This window comes from Taeniopygia guttata, chromosome 1, assembly GCF_048771995.1.
Source record: "Taeniopygia guttata chromosome 1, bTaeGut7.mat, whole genome shotgun sequence".
Taxonomy (NCBI): domain Eukaryota; kingdom Metazoa; phylum Chordata; class Aves; order Passeriformes; family Estrildidae; genus Taeniopygia; species Taeniopygia guttata.
This window is the reverse complement of record NC_133024.1, coordinates 4,722,851-4,744,165: the sequence shown is the minus strand read 5'-3', so window position 1 is coordinate 4,744,165 and position 21,315 is coordinate 4,722,851. Positions and strand designations below refer to the sequence as shown.

General features: G+C 40.9%; 1 protein-coding gene across 2 annotated transcripts; it reads right to left on the bottom strand.

The window, feature by feature from the left end:
• Nucleotides 1-3,562: 3,562 nt before the first annotated feature.
• On the bottom strand, nucleotides 3,563-20,888 carry LOC100221052 (transforming growth factor beta activator LRRC32-like). Of its 2 annotated transcripts, XM_041721000.2 has the most exons (4): nucleotides 20,597-20,887; nucleotides 14,492-14,627; nucleotides 11,088-11,178; nucleotides 3,563-6,552 (listed from the first exon to the last, which is right to left on the bottom strand). In XM_041721000.2, exons 3-4 carry the CDS (start codon nucleotides 11,172-11,174, stop codon nucleotides 4,612-4,614), a joined length of 2,028 nt encoding a protein of 675 aa, XP_041576934.2. In that variant the 5' UTR covers nucleotides 11,175-11,178; nucleotides 14,492-14,627; nucleotides 20,597-20,887; the 3' UTR covers nucleotides 3,563-4,611. The 2 variants fall into 2 exon arrangements, with proteins under 2 accessions (XP_041576934.2, XP_072776855.1); XM_072920754.1 differs by lacking the exon at nucleotides 14,492-14,627 and having other exon boundaries at nucleotides 20,597-20,888.
• Nucleotides 20,889-21,315: the final 427 nt, after the last annotated feature.

The window sequence follows — 21,315 nt, the reverse complement described above, 5'->3', positions numbered from 1 at the left end:
AAACACAGCAGCTGGAGGAAAAAGCAAATGCATTAAAAGAGTGAATTGTTTGTACAAAGCCTCAGTTTTGATGGTGTCACCTGTTTTCACTCAAATTGTCCCCTGAGCACACTCCAAACAGTTGCTTGATGCACTGAACTTGCTGAGCATCAGTCACCATCAGTCCCTTATGTGTTGTTGGTACCCTTTGCAGAGCAAAAAGTGAGCACCAACAACAGCAGTGCCTTCACTGATGTGACAGAAAACCCACCAAAGGGCTGCTCCCAAGCAGGAATTTGGAACCTGCTCTAACAGTGGGGTTGGACTAGATGATGTCCAGGGGTGCCTTGCAACCCTAACTATTCAGTGATTCTGTAATTTGGATTCCAGACTCCTGGTTTAGCTATTCTTATTCCCCATTTCTTCTCCTTGTGCCATACCTCCAGCCTAGATTTCAAACTTTCTTCCCTTTGGTGGGTTTTCAACCTGAAAATGGAAATGTCTCCTTCACTGGTCTTCAGGACCAGGGACTCGCTTCTCCGCTTCCTTTTCTGGGAAAGTCAGGAAGAGTAAAGAGTAAATACTCTTACATAGCCACCTTCCAGAATATTTCTTCATACAGTATACTGCCTGTGAACTGGAAAATCATAAAGTCACCAAATGGTTTGGGTTGGATGGGACCTTAAAGAACACCTAGTTCCAGTCCCCTGCCATGGCAAAGACATCTTCTACCAGACCAGGTTGCTTCAAGCTCCATCCAACCTGGCCTTGAACACTTAAATGGATGAGGCATCCACAGCTTCTTTGCAACCTGTGCCAGTGTTTTACCACCTTCACAGTAAAGAACTTCTTCCTCATCTAAATCTCTGCTCTTATTTTAAAGTTGTTCTTCCTCTTTCTTACAAGAGTCCTTTAGGTATGGAAAGGCTTCAAACAGGTCTTCCATTGTCTTCCAGATATGTGTCTGATGTGACAAGTGCTAGAAATGGACTGGAGGAGGGAATCTGTGGAACTAACTTGGCTCTGCAACACAGAACAGCCATGATCAATAGCTTGGGAGAAAAGAGACTCAGTGTTGCAGGATTGTTCCCTTATATTTGCCAAAATTTTGCTTAATATCATGTTGCATCAGCCTCCAAATGTCTTTGCTTGTGAAAGAATGTAGTATAGGCTGACAGGTCCTCCTCAGAAAGTTCTATGCATTTTCAGTTTCTTCTTCCTCCCATTTCTGTTTCAACCCATTTCCCTGGATACTGGTATTTTATTTCCATTTGTTTCTCCATAGACAAATACAAGAGTACTGGGGGAATAGATAGGGAGAGGAAATTCTTTGAGTTCCCGAAATATTAGGAGGCAATTATTCTCTTGTATACTAACCCATCATGGCTAGTTTAGGGCTGACCAGGGTCCCAGCAGAAATCTGTGGCCAGAAACTGGTATCCTATGAAGATGTTATTTTGTCTTTGCATTAAAAAAAATAAAATAAAATAAAATAAAATAAAATAAAATAAAATAAAATAAAATAAAATAAAATAAAATAAAATAAAATAAAATAAAATAAAATAAAATAAAATAAAATAAAATAAAATAAAATAAAAAATATCAAGTTTCTGGAAACTGTGACTTGATTTTCCATGGATGACCAAGGAGAATCATGACTTGCTGAGCTTATAGGGACCCTCTCTGGGAGTGTTTCTAGTGCTTCCAGTACTTACTTGATCCCACTGCAGAGGATTGTTTCAGGAAGAAAACACAGCAAATTGTGGTAGGAAATGCTTAAAGGAGATCTATTGCTGTTCAGCATGGAGAAGAGAAGACTGCAGGGAGACCTCATTGCTCCTTCCTGTACCTAAAGGAGTTTTTAAGGAGAGAGATGGACTTCTTATATGGGCAGATAGTAACAGGACAAGGAGCAATGGTTTTAAACTGAAAGAAGGGAGATCAAGATTAAGTGTCAGAAAGAAATTCTTGGTTGTGGGGGTGATGAAGCCCTGGCACAAGTCACCCAGAGAAGCTGTGGCTGCCCTGCCCCTAGCAGTGTTCAAAGCCTGGTTGGATGGGGCCCTGAGCAAGCTGGTTTAGTAAGTGGCATCACTGTTAATGGCAGGGGGGTTGAAATGAGATGGTCTTTAAGGTGCTTTCCAGCCCAAACCAGTTTAGGATTCTGTGTTTCTATTGTCCTGTCCCATGCAAACAGCTGCAGAAAGGAAGCCATTTGTTGCATGTGGCAATGTAAAAAAAATAGAGTTTGCATTGACTGCATAAATTCCAAATGCTCTGTTACTGATGCCAGAATCACAGGAGTATATCCCTTGGCTTAGCAGAAGGAGCTCTTTGAATCAACAGAGTTTTTTTGCAAGGACTTTATGAAAAAGCAATGAATGAGGGTGTCAATTTTGGTTGCAAAATTACAGGCTGTATCATGCCTACTGTCCTGATTCTGCTGGGATGGGGTTCATATTCTGCTTTGTTAAACCATGACACCAACCTACTAGGACAATGAGGCTGCCTGGTGTAATGTCTCAGTGATGGTTCCCTTTGATGTAGGATCAGGTACTTTGGCCTTTGGTCTTCTTGCAGGCACAGTAACACACAGGAGAGGCAAAAGGTGGGGCTGTCATCTATATATCCCTGTTTTGAATAATTTTGAGCAATGTAGAGTAGAGGTCCCATTTTCCCTGTTTTCCCTCTCTTTGTAAATTTATTCATATTTTCTTCCCCTCACGCTTCTCATCTAACCCAGATTAAAAGAATTGGCTGAAGCACGCTCATATCACTACTTGGTTGCTTATGCTGCTAACAGAAAAATCCAAATGAGCCACGCTGCACTTTAGTTCTGAGACTTATTCATCCAAAAATTGTTTCTGCTCCCAGGGCAGCCAATGGAAGCCTAATTAGTTCCATAGTAATAACAAGAACTTCCTTTTTGTAAAGCAAAACAACAGCAGTGTTAAAACTGTTAATTAAATGAGTTTGGCTCTGTCATCAGGTTATTCACTAATTCTAGTCACAGCAGCCAAGCTAACACTGGCTCTCACAGCAGGAGAAATAGTCTTGCCATGCTTGACACAAAAGCCATGAACTCAGCCTGTGGCAAATCAGCATCTGGTCACACATCTTGGCTTGCTTTTGAGCTTCCAGCTAATCCCCATGGTTAGGGATCCCAGGGAAGGCTGCTTGTGCAAGTCTTCTACAAAATTAAGTGCCTGAGCCATTGGCTTCCATAAATGTTAGATCAGGCCCTATTGCTGCTGATGGTTTGTTCAAATTCATAGGATCACAGAAATCACAAAATGGTTTGGTTTGGAAGGGACCTTAAAGATCATCTTGTTCCAATCCCCTGCCCTGGGCAGGGACACCTGCTAGACCAGATTGCCCCATCCAACCCGGCCTTGAATACACCCAGGGATGGGGCAGACACAACTTTTCTGGGCAACCTGTTCCAAATTCTTGCCTACATCTCCAGTACATGTCCTTATTCTCCATTGGTTGTACTCTATAATATGGAGCAGCTGTCTCTACTTCAGGACCAGAAGGTAAAGGTCTAAGGTGGAGTCAAACACCACAGAAAACTAGGAAGACATTTCTTTTCATCTGTGGAGCATTCCAAGCTAGTGCTTTAATATGTCCACTGCCTTGTGCTTTTTACAGAATTCAAAGTTATTTTTATTGTACAAAATTCCACAATGAAAACCACCAGCCAGTTTCATACATAATTGCTTAAAAAATAAAATTATACACCATTTTGTAGTGTGGTAGTTTTGACATTCACTAGCTGAAAGAAACAGAAATGGAGCAGCAATTTGACTCCGAGTTATTTACCTGGACAGGTTTCAGTTTGACCACTACTTCTATGTGCCTGAATGGACAGTTCCTGGCATTAACAGAAGACCTGATATAGTTCATTTTCAAAGCCCCTGAACCCTGTTAGCAGGTCAGGCTCCACTCACTGTCATGTTCTCTCCAAAAGGGTGAATTTTCTGTGAGAGTACGGGACATAACATTTACCAGTGTCAACTTTTAGCAAAGCAACAGGCTGGCCATGTTAAACACACCACAGAATGAGGACCTGCAGAATTTTTCTTGCAGCATGCCCTCTAGACAATAATACATTTTTGGGGAAAGACAGTAGAAAGATTGAATAATGGCCCAGGGCTGTGTTCCCTATGCATTATTTCACACTGGTATCTTGAAAATACTTTTTTGCAGTCTAACCTCCCGTGGCCTTTAAAAATAGATACACTATTCTTCTGCACTGAAATGGAATCATATCCAGCAGTTTTTCTTAGAAATAAAAACATTTCAGGTCAATGTTAGCTGGTTGAAATTCATGCTCCAGGATTTTTTTTTTAAAAACCTTCACCCAGAGATTACTTTCTTCACATTAAACTCAGTTAAATACGTATTGCACACAAGGGCCAAATTTCTCCTCTTTGAGTTAAACTATGGTTCTGCAAAACATGGCAAATTCTCCTTCAAACCCCTGCAACCCATACCAGTGGTGTAATTCAGGGCACTTCAAAAGCACTTAAAATCCATAGCTGAAAATCAAAGATGAGAATTTTACCCTTTATTTCTACACACTGTCAGTGTAGCACCTGATTTCTTCAGTTTTCAAGGCATTTTGTGTTGCTATGCTTTAAACTGATGGCTAAAGTTTTGCCTGCGGAAGCAAAAATATGAACCCACACCAATGATGATCACAGATAAAACCAACACAAATGTTAATATAATAAGGAAGTTGATTTTCTTCAGATCCTCTTTTTCACAGTCTTCTGGTCTAATGTTCCCAATGTGCATTTTGTCCTGGTACCCAAAATTTGGACTGTGCTGGCACGTTAAATGCTCCACGTTGGGGATCTGGACATTTTTGTTCTGGATCATGGATGAAAGCCAGATGTTTCCACAGCAGTTGAGTGGGTTCCCGGTGAGATACAAGTTTTTAAGTGAATTTTCTAATGCTAAAATATTGCTGCTCTGTAATGTACTGAACCTGTTGTTCCGTAGGTCCAGAACTTCTAGTGGAGAGTCACTACTCCACTTAGGCAGCCAGTTCAGCTGATTTTCAGAGAGGTTTAAATGTTTAAGGTGACTAAAACAAGGTAAGTCAATATTTAATTCTATCAGGCTATTACCATATAAATACAAACATTCCAGAGACTTTTCCAGACCTGATAATGCTTTAAGTTCTATTTTCAGTCCAGGGTTCATGGAGAGGTCCAAGACAACCAGAGGAGTCTTGTAGAAGCTGTATGCTGGTAGGATGTTCAGCATGTTGTCAGCTAGGAACAAGTACTGAAGAGTAGGAGAATTGACAAATGATACACAACCACTTTCCTCTCCAGCAAGTCTTTGCTTAGCTAACCCTGAGTACATGCTGCAAAGGCTGATATTATTGCTTTGTAGATTAAGCAGTCTAAGGCTAGGAAGATTGGAGAAGATGTCAAACTGCAGTGCTTGAAGATAATTGTTTTGAATATAGAGCTCCTTCAAATTTGACAGCACACCAGCATCAAGGAGAAGGTTCTGCAAAGCATTGTAGCTCAAGTCAAGGACAGTCAAAGAGATCAATGCACTGTCATAACTTACTGCAAATGCCTGAAGACAGTTTTTACTGAGATTAAGGGTGTGAAGGGACAACATTGATTCAAAGAACTCCTCTGGAATGGATTTGATTTCATTATAACTTAAGTCTAAATATACAAGCTGGGATAAATAAAGAGAACTTTTGTTTCTACTTTGCTTCTGATCAAGAAGATGGAAAGAAGCATTTAGCCATTCATTTTTCACATAGTCCATTTTATTGTGAGGGGATTCAGCAGTGAGCTGGATTAAATTCTTTGATAAATTCAGAGTTACCAGTTTATTTACCTGAGGGAACACTGGGAAATGAAACAGTTTGTTTTCACTCAGATCCAAACACCTTAAGCTATATTCATCATCTGATTTTGTGGTGTGGAAGGTCTCAATGCTATTCCTGCTAAGGTCAAGTATCTCCAGCTGCCTGAGATTAAAATCAGAGATGCAAGTAATTGAATTCTTTGAGAGATTGAGTTTGGACAGGCTCACTAGGGTCTCAAAAGCACCTTCTTCTATTTCCATGATGATGTTGCTCTGAAGATCTATCTCCACAAGATTGGGAGATCCCTCAAACATCTTCTGTGATATCATTATAATACTGTTGTCTGCCAAGGACAGATACTGCAGTGCTGGAGCTTCTTTAATGAAATACTCAGCCATCCCATTGTACAGATTGTTGTGGGACAAGTCCAGTACTTCCACCTTGGGTAGGAGTCCAATCCCCTCTGTGCCATTTTGAGCAAGCTCATACAAGTGATTGTTGGCTAAATTTATTTCCAGCAAACTCTTCATGTGTGCGAAGACTCCAGGCGTGATGAAGCTTATCTGGTTAGAGCTTAAATCCAGGCACTGAAGGGAAGTGTAAAATGATGATGACATTTCAGAAATGCTTTGAATCAGATTTCCCGACAGATCTATTTTTTTTACATTTGGATAGAGCTCACGAGGGATTTGGTGGAGATCTTTGTTGTGGCAAAATGCCTGAGAGTTTGCCTGCCAGAAAAAGAGAGAAAAGGAGTTGTCACATGACAAATGAAAAATATATTTGCATTAAATGTAAGAAAAATAACATTCAGCATCCAGGCAGATGCTGCTTCTGAAATATTGACCACTTTTTCTGAGCATTCAGACAGCAAGAGCAGCAATCCCAATTAGCTTCTTTGCATTTAATTTTAAAGAGATTTCTGACTTCAAACAGCAGAGTTTAATCTGCATGTGATACCTACTAAACTTTCTCCTTTTTGTACCTTTCTCCTGGACTCCTCATTTGAACAGTCCCAAGTTTCTCTGCAATCAAGCACCATTTCCTCATTTTTGTGTTAAGGTTTAATTTTCTCACTTTCATCACTGTATTAGATTTTGCAGACTCTACTTGCAGTAGTAGTAAGCAATACTTGGAAGAGCTTCACTCAGTTGGCAACATGAGTTCCAGAGCAAGGAGGTATAAAAACCTATAAGGATCCTATAGCACAAACCCTGTCTCTCCTTCAGAGTCACATGTGCAAATATGCCTTTAACCAAATATTTCTGACACCAATCTCCAAACTCATTCCACTTTTATCTTCCATATTTATCCTTTTCCTAAGGCACCAGTTCTCTTCTACTAGCATGGGGAGCACTCCTTATGAAGCCACCCACACAAGACACTGTGAAACAACAATGAAAATACAAATGATGTAAATTCAGTTTTTGAGAGGAAAAAGATGTGATGTGCAGTTAGGGCCAATTCTCAACAGAAGGGTAGAGAAAGAAAAAAAAAAAAAAACAATAAAACAAGCATCAAAGTCAAATCCATCTTCTGAATGCATCTGTGCTTAATTGTAGCTAGGACTGAGTTCTGTGTCCAGAGAAAAATTTATGTGTGTGTTCATAAGGAACACTGGAAATATGAACCATATTACATGATGGAAACCACCATCCTTACATAACAATCAAGTTTTATTTTGTTGTTAAGAAGAACATACAATAGCAGGAAGAAATGGAATGTGAAAGGCTTAGGCAGCATTTAATTTACTGGAGAAAAAGTCTTGTTATTAATGTATTTGTGTGTCTGGGGAAAGGGGAAGGGAAGGGGAAGGGGAAGGGAGAAAGAAAGAAAAGTCTATTGAATCTTAATTTCTAAGGAGAAGCAGACACAAAGCTTTTCAGAAATCAATCAATATTAAAAGTCAAAGATACTAAATCCCATCTGTTTTATAGGAACTCTGAGGTGAATGAAGTGGCAGATCTGCTTAGCAGAAGTGGGGCACTAGTCAGCATTCTGTGAATCTCTTTTGCATAATCTTAGTTTTGGAGACCACACAAAAAAGTGCCAGGGAAGTGTAAGTGGTCATTCAAACTTTAGATGTACACAAGCTGCTCCACAGTGCTTCCCATGACATATTTTTTCCAATGATTCCAAGTAAATTGACTATTAAAACTTAAACCCCTTCCTCTTTTCCCTCCAACTCGCGCAAATCTCCTTCAGCTAAGACAAAAAAAAAAAAAAAAAAAGGAAATTTTCTGACTTTTCCCTGAAAATATTTCTTTCCTGCAAAGTCACTGTACAATTCCTCATTTTGAGTTAAAATATGCCCAGAATTGGTCTTATTTCCAAGGCATGAATAAGAGGGCAGGAAACCTCTTCTTACTCATTTGTGGAAGAGGAAGAAGCCAAGAGGATACAAAAATCCAGAGTGAAAAAGCAGAAACTGCTTTGCATCCTAATGCAGATGTCAGATTTCGTCTCACACTTTCAGCCAGATCCCAGCAAGTGCTGAGCACCCTCCATTCCCCCTGGGCAGCTGCACTCTTACTGAAGTCCTGATGCAACTCCTGCCAATGCCAACAATCTGCTTTTCATTGATGTTGATGGGGGAGAGGTCAGCCACTCTTCACCATGTATCTTGCATGATTTGGTTTTTAATCTGCATCCATGGAACCCTCCCAGTGATAAAAGGGACTAATAAAATCTACACCTCACACTGTGTGAAATGCTCGTATAACATTTTCCTTCTCGTTTTTCTTTTTAAACTCTCCTTCCTTTTCACTGATTATTTTGATCCTCACTAAATTTCTTATCTTGTCTCTTTTGCACCATATTTTCTCCCCCAAGGCTCAAATGGCATGAATTTCATTCTTATTAGCAGCAGAAAAAAAGATGAAGCATATCTCTCTGGGATGGAGCAAACAGCATCTGTTTGGTTTATCTCCTTGCCTCTTACCCCTTATTCTAATGGGTTGGTAGCCTGAGACAGGAAAAAAGGATTTTGTCAGCCTCAAGTTCTGACTTCATGACCTCTGCCAGCGCTGCCATCAGTTTGTTTCAAGTCCATTGTCAAGAAGTACTGGAGGTGAGGACCACTTGGTCTCATTAAGATGCTCAGTAAGAGCCCTACAAAAAGGAATTAGACTCAAACTTGCCCTTGAGTTCTCCTTTATCAGTTCATGAACATTTGAACCAAGAATCTGGGCTGGAGCCACTTGGCACTGACCTGTACTTGTATGGTGTCCCTGACCATTCTTAGAAGAGCTGCTCAGGTAGAGGCTTAGCTACAAAATCAAACCTTAGCATTTTGCCCAGGTACCACACATCAGCTGACCTATGACATCTGGTTATGCATCTGTCCTTGCATCATCTCTAAGTAAGGTAAAATAGAATTTCCTAAAATCCCTTCCCTTCTATGAATTATTTGAAATCTCCTCCTTTGCCCATTAAAAGGAATTAGCAAAATCATATTTCTTTGGGAGGTAAAATATGATACAGTTGAAGCTTTGCCTATTCTTGGAAAATAAAGTGAGTTAAGAAGAACATCCTGGCATTATATGTGTTCCTTGTTGTCTCACAAACTGATAGATGTGTTGTAACTGGTATAACCAGTGCAGTTCACCCCCAGGTCAGGGGTCTGGTAGGGACTGCTTACTTCCTAAAACTTCTTCTAGGAGAGTTTAGTTCAGCAACAGAACCATCAGTGGTTACTCAGAAAGCAGCACAGGTTTCTGACTCATGCCTATTCCATGAGATTTGAGATTAAAATTTCCATTTCTGAGCCTTTGCTATTCTAAAGGTGTCACCACAGGGAAAGTACCACATAAAACAGTGAGGCTGTGATGCAATGCAGGACTGTCAATGACAGTCAACCCAGTAGCTCCTTCTTTCTTTGAGCTTTGTTTAGATCCACATGCCACCAAATGCCAGTGAAGGAAGGCAATCAGTACGGACATTAGCAGTGCTGAGCTGTTGATTTACATCAGATGAGCATCCTCAGCCCTGACTGCAATTAAATAAAATGAATTAAATAAAAAACCCTGCAATTAGATAAAATGAGCCCTGTGTTTTCTATCAGGGCTCATTTTATCCAAGCATAGTTGTGTTGTTGGCTTAATGAAAGCAGTTTCACTAAGTGGTGAAAGCAAGCATGTGTTTACTTCTCAGCAATCAGCCTGGTCTGTGACCCATCAGGAAACAGGATGAAACTGCTTGGATTATTGAAACTGCTTGGATATTAAAAAAGACTGGATATGGCACTTGGTGCCATGGTTTAGTTGAGGTGTTAGGGCATGGAATGGACTTGATCTTGAAGGTCCCTTCCAACCTCATTATTCTGTGATTCTGTGATTCTGTGACATGGGACCCAGGCTGTCCTGTTTACTGTGCCTGCATCAGTGTTCCCTCTCCAGCCAAGGAGCTGAGTTACCCAGTCACCTTCCCAAGATCTTTTTATATATACACTAGGTCTTAATTTCTCTGGAATTCAGGAAGTGCAGCAATATGGCAGGGTGGGCAGGAATGGAATGAGTCCCACAAGGGAGATGTGTACAGCTAGCAAATTATTTTTCCCTATTTTGGAAATTCTTGAGGATTTGCGCTGAACAGCTTCAATGTTCAAGGAGGGGAAAAAGTATTTTTAAACATCCTGGTACAGTCAGAAGCACTTGGAGAGGGAAGGGAGAAAGTTCAGTTGCAAATAACATTTATAATATTGTACCAGGTGCTTGCAAAACTTCAAGGAGCAGATTTTGTATGTACTGGAGCAAGAGTCTTTATCATTTCTCTTCACTCCAGCAGAAGCCAGGTACAACTTCCCTGGAAGAAATGCTGGGTCAGGGCAGAGGAGGTCAGTGTACTTGTTATTACAAAAGAGCTGGTATAGAAGTATTTCACATAAGATGTCTTACTGCAAGTACAAAGAACAACTGATATAAGTTGATTTTAAGTCTAAGTTCTTTCTCTGTCTTAGCTACAGAAACCCTGTACAATCTTAGGGAAATCAACTCAAATTTATTTTAACCAGCTTCTCCTTAGGAAAAAAGCTGAGATAATGACCCTTCTTTGCCTGCCCCTCCTCGTGCTGTCACTACAAGGACACAGCCTGATGACAGACTGCTAAGCATCCCCTAAACCTGCAAATCCCACCTCTGCCACCCAAGAAGCCTGGTCCTGGGGGTTTCCCTTCTCAGAGACTGCAGCTGCTTGTGCAGTGCCTGTAACAAGGGGGTCCCAACCTCATTCAAGATCTCAAGGGACCTAAGTAGAGAGACAGCCTTACCATTTCACAGGATGTTCCCTCAGGGGGTTGGTAGTTAAAGGTTTGTTTATTCACCACTGCCAGGAAGAAGATGATGTAAAGTTTCATGGCTCTGTGGGTAAAAATAATTGCAGTTAGATTTCATATGGGACACAGTGGTCAACACATGCAAAAGTTGGCACCAGGTCATCATCTAACATGGAGAAGGACACAAGCAGTGCAATAAATTAAGCCACCTCTGAGAACTTGAACAGAAGATCCAAGGCATTGAATGGGTCTAAATGGTATCCAGGACACTCAGCAAAGTCCACATGTTCAAACTGGGCAGCGTGTCTGGCATCATGGAGAAAGAAAACTACTGAAGACCGAGTTATCTTCACACTCCCCATAGACACAGCACCGTGCTTTCAGCTGGGCTTAAGTTTTGGGCACCATATCCTGAGCAAAGTCAATAGATGCCACTCAGTAACAACAGAAGTGGGAACAGTTTTCATTTCCATCCACAACATTTTCTACTCCTCTTATCCCAGAGCATCAAAGAGATTTTACATGTGTATCCTTGTTGAGTTAATGCAAACAGCTTAAGGAGTGGACTGAGATTTTTCATTTTACACACTCCGGGTATGGACAGGCTTATAAATACATTTGACAGGAGATCATAGAACCATATCTTCCACAGAATCACAAAATATGTAAAACTGGAAGGAACCCACAAAAATAATTGGTTACAATCCCTAGTCCTGTACAACACCATCCCCAAGAGTCAGATCCTGTGTCCAAGAGTGTTGTCCAAATGCTTCTTGAACTCTCTCAGACTTCAGTTGGAAGGAACCTTTAAAAACCATCATGTGCAATCCCCCTGCCATGGACAAGGACAGATCATCAGCCTTACAAAGAGACAGATTGAAATAGAATGGATTTGTGTGAAACAGAGCATTCAGAAGGGTTTAACTGTTTGAAAAGCACTCCATAAAAGAGCACAAAACTGCAAAAGAAGCAAACACCTCTGGGAAGCCTGTCACTGGACAATGGGGAAAAACAACCAAAGTCAAAGGCAAGCATTCCTGCTTCAAACAGCACCAGAAGCAACCCCAACCCCATGCACAAGCCACTGCCATCAGTGTAGTTGCTTGGTGGCTTCCACCCACAGAGCATTGAATAGCTGGAAACAAAAGAGATCAGATCATTTTCAGCTGATGGAGATCCCTCTGCTTAGTCACTTTGATGGATGCAGCTGGTGGCCCCTTACAGTCAGCACTGACAGTCACTGAACAGCAATGCCAACAAGTTCCTATGGGAATCTGCTTATTTCTACACTCCTGAACCAGAGAACAGAGCTGTGTTCTAGAATAAAAAAACTCTGTAGGATTAGACCACAGCTACTCAGTGTAGAGTTTATGTATTCCTTCCATTTCACAAGAAAATCCCAGTGATGGATGATGACCTGTGACCCCAAGGTGAAAGAATGGGTCTCAGTAATGGGATCAGAAGTGTGTTCCTCTCTGTTAAAACCAAACCAAGGATGTAAATTCTCTACCATTGAATCAATGTTTGCAAAATATGCTGAAATCATCTGATGGAAGGAGGAATTGCCCGTATCACCATCTATAATGTTTCTGTTATCCCCCCCTGTTCTTCATTCTCCATGCTTAGAGCAGCTAGGACCTCCTTTAAGAAGGATAAATATATTTTTATCATTTGAATATTAGTTTTCTGAGGCGATGATAGAAGATGAACATACCAATGACTACAAGGCTTTTCTCCAAGCCCTCAAAGGGAAATCTTTTCTGTTTAGACAAAAATTAAGCTGAGGATATTAGCCACATCAGGGCACCACCCTGAGGAACAGCATGTGGCCCATGTGCTCTGCAATGTCTTCCCTTGTCACACTGTCAGAGCAACAAAAGGTCTCTTTGCCTCTTAGATAATATATCTGACACAATCCAGAGTCTTAACATACTTTTCCTAAATTTTAGGTTTATAAAGCAACTGGGAAATTGATGCATTTGAACACAAAAAAAAATATGATATAATGGTTTGCTGAGTAAGGCAAATCTGTAATAAGGAAGAATGCTGTCCCTCAAGGTGTTTCCAAGGTGGCTGTCCCATACTGAAGCTCATCAAGGATGTAATGGCCTCTTCAAGCATAAGACAACATAGACTCTGTCCTCAGAAAACCATTTAGTTTGGAAAAGCCCTCTAAGACCATCAATTCCAACTGTTCTCCCAGCACTGCCAAGGCCACCACTGTCCCATGTTCCCAAGTGCCACATCCACACATCTGTTAAATCCCTACCTGGATGGGGTCTCCACCACTGCCTTGGGCAGCCTGTGCCAGTGCTTAACAACCATTGTGGTGAAGAAATTTTTCCTAATATCCAAACTGAACCTCCCCTGGCACAACCTGAAGCTACTTCCTCCTGACCTGTCATGGTACAGCCCAACCTCCTTGCTCAAGGAGATTCCCTTCCTAGGGTAGATTTTAGTTCAGCTGTCCAGCTGAGAAGCTTTTCCTGAGTAGCTTTTCTCTAAACAACCTTTAGTTCCTTCTCAGCAATCTCAAGTGTGTGACACTTCAGTGCATCCCCCTCTTTTCTACCCTCTGAACAGGTCCCAGTGCCAAGCTCAGGATTACAGGACCCCCATTCCCTTGGTATGTGAGAGGACATCTACTGCCACTAAACCCTTCCTGTTGGCATTGATCTCTCCATCCACAGCTTACAAGAACAGTTTGGGGGCAGCAGTAGCAATAACTCAACTGAAAGGAGCTTTTATTGCTTTGAGGTTTTCCCAGAGCTGAAGTAGCTTCATCCCAGTGGAAGCTGTGATAGAAACCCCAGCATAACTCAGAGCAGGATTGAGCTCTGAACCCTACTTAAATCCACAGCTTTCCATCACAGCACTTCAAAATCACACAGTGTCAACCTCAACTGAAAAATACAGCTGGTTTAAGTCAATATCATCCCCAAGGAATATTAAAAAGTCAGTCAAATAATTCTAGAAGAAGCATACCCTAACCATGTCAGCATGCCCAAATAAAAAGTAGGAAAGGCAGAGAAGGCAGAGAAGACCAGTAATTTGCCCCAATACACATTTCAAACCATGGAATAATAACAATTTATTCCCAGTTTCTACTTCAGAACAATGTTTGCCTCTATCTCTATCACAATATTAATTCTGAAATTACTTCACAGATGTTGTTTGCAGCTAATAAAAGCAGCACTTTCCAGATCTCCCCCAAACATAATTTTTGTTATTGCTTAGACAATTAACAGGAATGCTGTCCTGTGCCAAGGAAATTTAAATACAAGCGAACACACAGAACAAAAATCACACTCCCCAGGGTCTTATCCTTTCCCACACAAGACTCTTTCCTGTTAACTTAGAGCCTTCAAGGGTAAAAAGAGTGACTATTTCCCATTTACCTTGTTTCAAGGGTCTCTCACATCCCCAAACACTGCTTATCATCTCTTTAAAAAGCATGTCCAGCTCTTCAAAATCGATTCAGTCCTGGTATCGATGCAATTATTCTTCAGATTCATGTTCACCCATTCAGGACACCTAGAAGTTCATGCATAGCTTCAGAATGAAGGGCATTTTCAGGGAAATAACCTTATTTGGGACAGTGTCTGCTTTAAATTATGTTGCTTGTCTTCCTCTCCACTCCTCCCTGGGCTCTTGCTGGGTCCTAGCCACCGCTGTGCTCTGGACGGAGTCAGCTACTGTGTGACATCCTGAAGCCCTTTCTTGGGGCAGGCATTGAGAGACAGGGGGATTTTTGCCAGAAGAACTGTCAGGATGAGGCTGTGGGATTTCTCCAGAGAATAAGTAACTTATTGGTGATGCCATTGTTTGGCTGTGTGTGTGAGGCATGACAGTGTGTTTATTTTGGATGTGTCTGCAAGTTACATTCCTGGAGGGTTGTAGCCTCCTGCACCCTAAATGCCTCTCTGCATCTTTAAGGAAACAGTGCTTGCAGATTAAACATTTAAAATTCATGGCTGATAATTATAAACCCCAAAATCTGGAAACCTGTTCTGGAAGAAATAACTTTTCTTTTTGCAGTCATCCTACTAATGACAGTGTGACTGCAGTCTGCCGGCAGGAGGGGGGTCCATTGTTGGCTACAACACCTTTGATGGATTTTCATGGCATGAGGCAGGAATTAGGGCTAAAGGCCTCCATGAAAGGCATTTTCAGTTGAGCTGCTGAATTTTTGGCTGTAAAAAATTACACAGTGCTGAATATACTGGATCCAGTGGGAAGAATTCCCACTGCAAAGGGGTGCTTTTGTCATGCAGAAGATGATTTCAAATTGGCAAAGTTCAGCTTTTTATTTATTATTTCGTGCTGCCCTCTAGAGCCAGAGCAGCTGGTTTCCTTTTCCTTTTCCTTTTCATTTCCTTTTGCTAATTAAGTCCTGCTTCAGGAAAACCCACTTCTACATAGATTTCCCTGATGTTTTCTCCCAGACATACAAACCTGAACTGCCACAACACAGTTTTCCCATGGCTGAAATACTATGCCAAGGAGCTGGGCTCTAAGTTTGCTTGGTAATGCACCCTGAAATGAGAGGTATAAATCACAGAATTATAGAGTCTCAGAATGGTTTGGATTGGAAAGTGCATCTAGTTCCAGCCCCCGTGCCATGGCAGGGACACTTTTCACTGGACCAGGTTGCATGTCTAGCAATTAAAATATTATGACAAGGTGACAGGGAGGGCATGATTAGGTGCCATGGATATAAAAATACTCATTAAGCTCTCAGGAGAATTGTCCACCAGTGAGATTATCACAACCTTAAGAAAAGTTTCCCTTGACTGGGTTCTCATCACGTTAGTTTTGATCACCTTCCCCCAAGCATGTCATGTCTTGAGCTTCACTTTGCAGTGCTGTTTTTCACTTCATCTCTTTAGCATGATCCCTGGAGTCAATCCCCTTGGGGTAAGGAGGAAATTCATGTTGAAACTGGGGACAACTGTGCTATTCAGAGATTTAAATGCCTTTTGGATGCTCTAGGTTTAGAGCTTGCCTTGTTAGCAGTGCACAAAAGCACTGGAAAAGCACAGATGCCTTGCAATGCAAAATTCAAATATTTGAGGTCTCCAAGGAATATTAAAAAAAAAATTTTTAGTAGGATATTTTGATCTGATTTGAACTACAAATGTCATGCCTATAATTAAGAGCAGCAAGCAGCCAGGATGATGACAGCTTCCAATTTTTCTGCACCTGGATGTTCAGAGCACTTTAGGAAGCTTTGATTTACAGGGATAAAAATAGCAGAAATTTTGTGCTTTTCAAAAAGCCAGCTCTGTTCCTCAAGTTGTTTTATTGAGTAACCAGGTAGCTGTGCCAGCTGAATTGTAAAGAAGAGCCTGGACAGAAACAAATGCCAAAGCAGGAGGAAAGGGAATGCACTGATTTTACTGCTCAGGCTTTGCATCAATAAAACCACACTCTCAGAGGACACTAGCTGCAGTGGGAAAGATCAGTGCTGTCCTTGCCATCTTTGTCTTTCCCAAAGGGGATCTGGCAGCAAACAGTTTCAAAGACTCCAAAGCATTTGGCTGATTTCCCAAATTTTCAGTATTTTTGGCTTTGGGCTGCCCAGCAGTTTACACTTTAAAGTAGTGTTGAAAAAGTAGCATGGTATGGGCTTGATAAGGCACATCTGCAGGGTAAGTGTCACATGCATCAATCAGAGAATGGCCCAATTTGAAAGGACCCTTGTCGATAATCCAATGAGCAGGGACATATTCCATTACACCACTCATTGCTCAAAGCCCCAGTCATTCTCATCTCCATCACACAAATTGGAGAATCAAGCTTTTTTTTGCCCACAAAATAGCAAGGGCTGTCCCATCCCAACAATGCCCAAGAGTGTGCTGGTTTTGCATCATGGAAGTGATGTTCTAAGAGAGTAGCTGCTAGCAGTTTTCTCCATGCCTGACAAAAAACCAATCTGTAATCAGCTTTAGGAATTGACAATCTGTTAAACCACTGAGAAAGCTGATAGCCTCAGTGAAGTCCCATGCTAAAACTGAAAAATTGTGGGAATTCTGGCTTTTCTTTTCTGGCCTGAGAGCAGGTAGCTCAGTTGGCCCATCCATCCTTGTCTCAGCTGGGCTGGGTTGGCCTGGGCAGGCTCTGCTGTGGGGCTGGGCCCTGATATGTATATTGATTATAATTTGCACCAATGTAATACTGTTGTATTTGATTTAGGGAAATATTATTTGATAGGTGTAATATTTTGTTATTGCAAAGCACACACACCAGCACTGAGAGCTGCACTCACATATCTGATACACCTAAAACCGGTTTTCTTGGACAAAGTCTCATTTTTTTCCCTATAACATATTGAAGAATTATGGGGGGATGGACTGTTCAAACCTGTGTTAAAGCAGACAAATGTTGAAATAGCTGTGAATTTAATAAGAAGCTTGAACAGAGAGAGAGAAGAATGATGAAGACCCTATGCCCTCAGGAGAGCAGAAAAAGATCCTTATTCTCATAGATGAAGATGATCTCAGATATAAATAAAGAGAAACTTTGCTTTTGAACAACTCATCCTTAGAACAGTATTCCATAATTTGACATGGCCCATAAAAATAGCTGTTCGAAAAGCTGTGAAAAATGGGAGGGACTTCACAATTGCAGATTTAATTTTTCTGGGTGGCTGCTACTCGTGAAAATTAGAAGCCACAAGATAACTGTTTTCTTGTAGAAAAGTCTCCATAAATTTACTAAATGGGCTCCTCTTCCAAAGTAAACTGAAGAAAAAATTATCTAGAAGTGATAAGCTGACTTAATTATTTCTGTCTGTTGTGAGTGAGAAAGAAAAGGTTGTAGGGGGAGGAGACGTGTTCTAAAAGTTTCATTCTGATTCTTATTATTCTCTCTTATTTTTAGTTACTGTTAATAAAGTTTTCTTTATATCCTTTTAACTTTTGAGCCTGCTTTGCCTTCCTCCTAATCCAATCTCACAGCAGGAAATTAGTAAGTATATTCTAGTGAGTGCACTGGCATTTGGCCAGCACTGAAACCCACCACAAAGGGTTTGCACCTGCAAACCCTGTGAAATCCTTATTTTCCAATGGTGTCTCAGCAGTCACTTCCTACTCAGTTTCTGTCAATGTCAGTTGAATTTCATTCTCTATCACCTAAAGTGAGGGACACCTTATCAGACCTCTCCTCTCCTCCAGACCTTTTGCCCACCATGGCCCAGAGCAAGAAGGAAAAGTAAATCCTAAATCCTAGCTGCTGGTTCTTACCAGTCTGTGAACTACTGCAGGTTCCCAAGGGTTTCAGAGGAACAAGAAAATGTCTTGATAATTTTGTATCTTGAGTCTCCAGACCTTTTGGAGTCTGTCCATTCATAATGCTGCTGCTTTCTAAGGCACTGCTTTTGTTTGAGTCCTGTGTCAAACTCTACGAATCAAACTCTCTTGAGAAGCAAATAAAATGAGTCCCTGCCTTAGAAAGTGGGTCTGAACTGTAAATGCAGGAGTGGGATAAGTCTTGCTCCTTTTTGGCTGGAATAGCTCCTTGATGATTCACCCACAGGGAAGATGGAGACAACATTAATATTAACCCTATTAAAAAGAATACCCAATGCCATCCTGAGCCACAGACTTTGAGAAGGAGGCACAGCTCCAACTCCTGACACTCTACAACATTTCCAGAAGCTGATTCTCCTGGTTTATTTTGTTCCTGCAATCTGCACTGTGCTTGGCATCTCACAGGCAGATGCAGCCCCTACTCTTCCTGGTCTCAAGTCCACAGATCAAAAGAGACTCCTCCATCTCTTGTAAACCCAACAAGGCTTTTCTCCTGTCTTTTGAAGCTGCTGCCTTCCTTCCTTCCTTCTTTTTCTGCCCTCTCTCCATGTGCATCTTTATCAGATGCTCAGCCAACAGCATTTCCCCACCAAAAATTAACATTTCCAGTTATTGAGGTTTTAGCCAGGTTCCCTATTTTATTCACCCTTTTTCCTCCTTCTCTCTTCAGGAAAGAAAATGTAAATGAACAAGAACTGAATGAAACCCACGAGCCTGGAGAATTTGTGAGTGATGGGCAAAGGGACAGAGGGAGATGGGAAAATGAAAACTCTTTAATCAGCAAGAAGTGACATGTACTGCCATTTGCAGATTAAACTATCTAAGCATGAAATGCTCTCCCTCGAGAAGAAAATGCAGATTCAAGAACCAAACCAGAATATTTTCTTACCAGTTTATAAAATATACTTTTAATTCCGCAATATTGTTTTTTATAGACAGTGATGTCAGTATTTAGGAAAAGGTGTACTGATTTTATAAAATCCAGTAGGAAACAAAATGAGGAAACAAATCAAATCTATCACAAATTATTTGTGATAGATTTGATTTGCATAATACTGATATCCATGCTTGAATCCACCTATCATTGTATTAGTAAAAGGCCAAGCACTGATACAGTTACTAAGATGTAGCCATCTGCTTAAAAAAGAGATGACAGGTTGTACATTTTTGTTCTTGAAAACTAGAGGATTTCAGCATTTTAGAGTAATATGTTTATTTTAAAGTATAAATTAATACATCTTAGTAAAAAAACACAAATTATCACTGTTGTGCAAAGCCAAGTTATTGCTTCTATTTAAGGGAAGCATATTTGTCTTTTATCAAAAATACTTTTATCAAAAATACTTTTATCAAAAATGCTTCTATCCAAATTACAACGGGGCTTAGCCTTAGAAAATTTACTGTGATTTTTATGTAAACGATGATTTTCTAAAAGTTTCCTACTTCCAAATATTGCTTAAACATTCATTCTCATGATAACAGTCCAGATCCAGCAAAGCCATCTCAGTAAATCATCGTTCACGCAAAGGTGAAATTCAAGATGTCAGGATCTTAAGAGCAGCAAAATAACCCTGCCATTCTCACACCTCATGCTCCAACTGGAAGAGCTCAATGACAGCACTGACAGGAAGAAGAGCAGACAAGCCAAACAGCATTTTGCCTATTTTAACCAGGGACTGTGTGATTTGCCCAAGACTATATTAGGATTCAGTGTTGGAGAGCTGGTTGAGTGGCATTTAATTAGTGTACAATGCTGATCTCTGCAGCACTCCTAGTTCAGAAGTCTATCATGCAGTAGTACCATAAATAGACTGAAGTCCTGTGAAGAAAGAAAAAAACCAATCATCTCCCCATTTTCTATTCCAGTAAACATGAAGAATAATAACAAATACTGTGACATGACAACTGTACTATTATAAACTAACTGGTGCCTTAATATAAACGATCTAACTCACACAGTGCAAGTCCCTGATGGATTAAATATAAAAGTGGGTGGATAGAGCCATCTACACAGAGTGCTTAGCCAGTTCCTCAGCCTATTCATAAACACAGAACATTTTATTTATACAGTACCTTCCTCATCTGCATTAGTTTCAAAGGCTGCAGCTCAAAGTCACCAGAGCCCTCATCTCTCCCAGAGCTGAAAGTGCAACTTTGCAGCAGGTTCCCAGGTTCACACACATCTCCACATACCTGCTCTGTGGCTGGTGGAGGAGAAGGTTTCGTCTCTTCTTGCAGCCTTTTTTTCCCCTGACTCTCCCAGCAGCCTTTCCAGCTCAAGCCAAGAAAGAGTTTCCTTGGGGAAGTCGTACCTCTGTTGCATGCCAGCTGACTAAAACTCTGTAAGCATTGAGAGAAGTCTGAAGTCACAGGGAAAAAAAAAATACTCCCCATAGACTAGTCCTTGAATTCATTCCTTTGCAGTCATAAGCCCTTATATATTTCCAGACTCCCCAGACTACATAAATACGTACATCTGTAGTTTTTAAAATATGTGGTCCTCTGCGCTTCTCTTTATTCTCCATTTTGTTAATTCAGCCTTGGCTTATTTCCTGCAGTTTCTCAGCTGGCAATTATGCTCCTCTCGTATTGACACATGAAACAGTCTGTGAATACCACAAAAAAATCCCCTCCACAGGCTTGGGACACATGATTGTCTCTGAAGTCATCTGTGCCTGTCCCACAGCTGTCAGCCTGGAAATTCTCAGGGGTTGGGGTAAATTAGGGGCACTGAGCTGGCTGTAATCCTTACATTTCAAGTCCATGAAGGATGGGGTGTATAGGAAAAGGTTGTATGGGAGTAGGGCGAGCACATCATGTTTGGTGTCCCAATAGTCATTTGTGTCTTCATGGCACAGCAGTGGGATGGGCAAACACAGCCCTGGGGGAAAGGATAAATTAAATTTAATGCT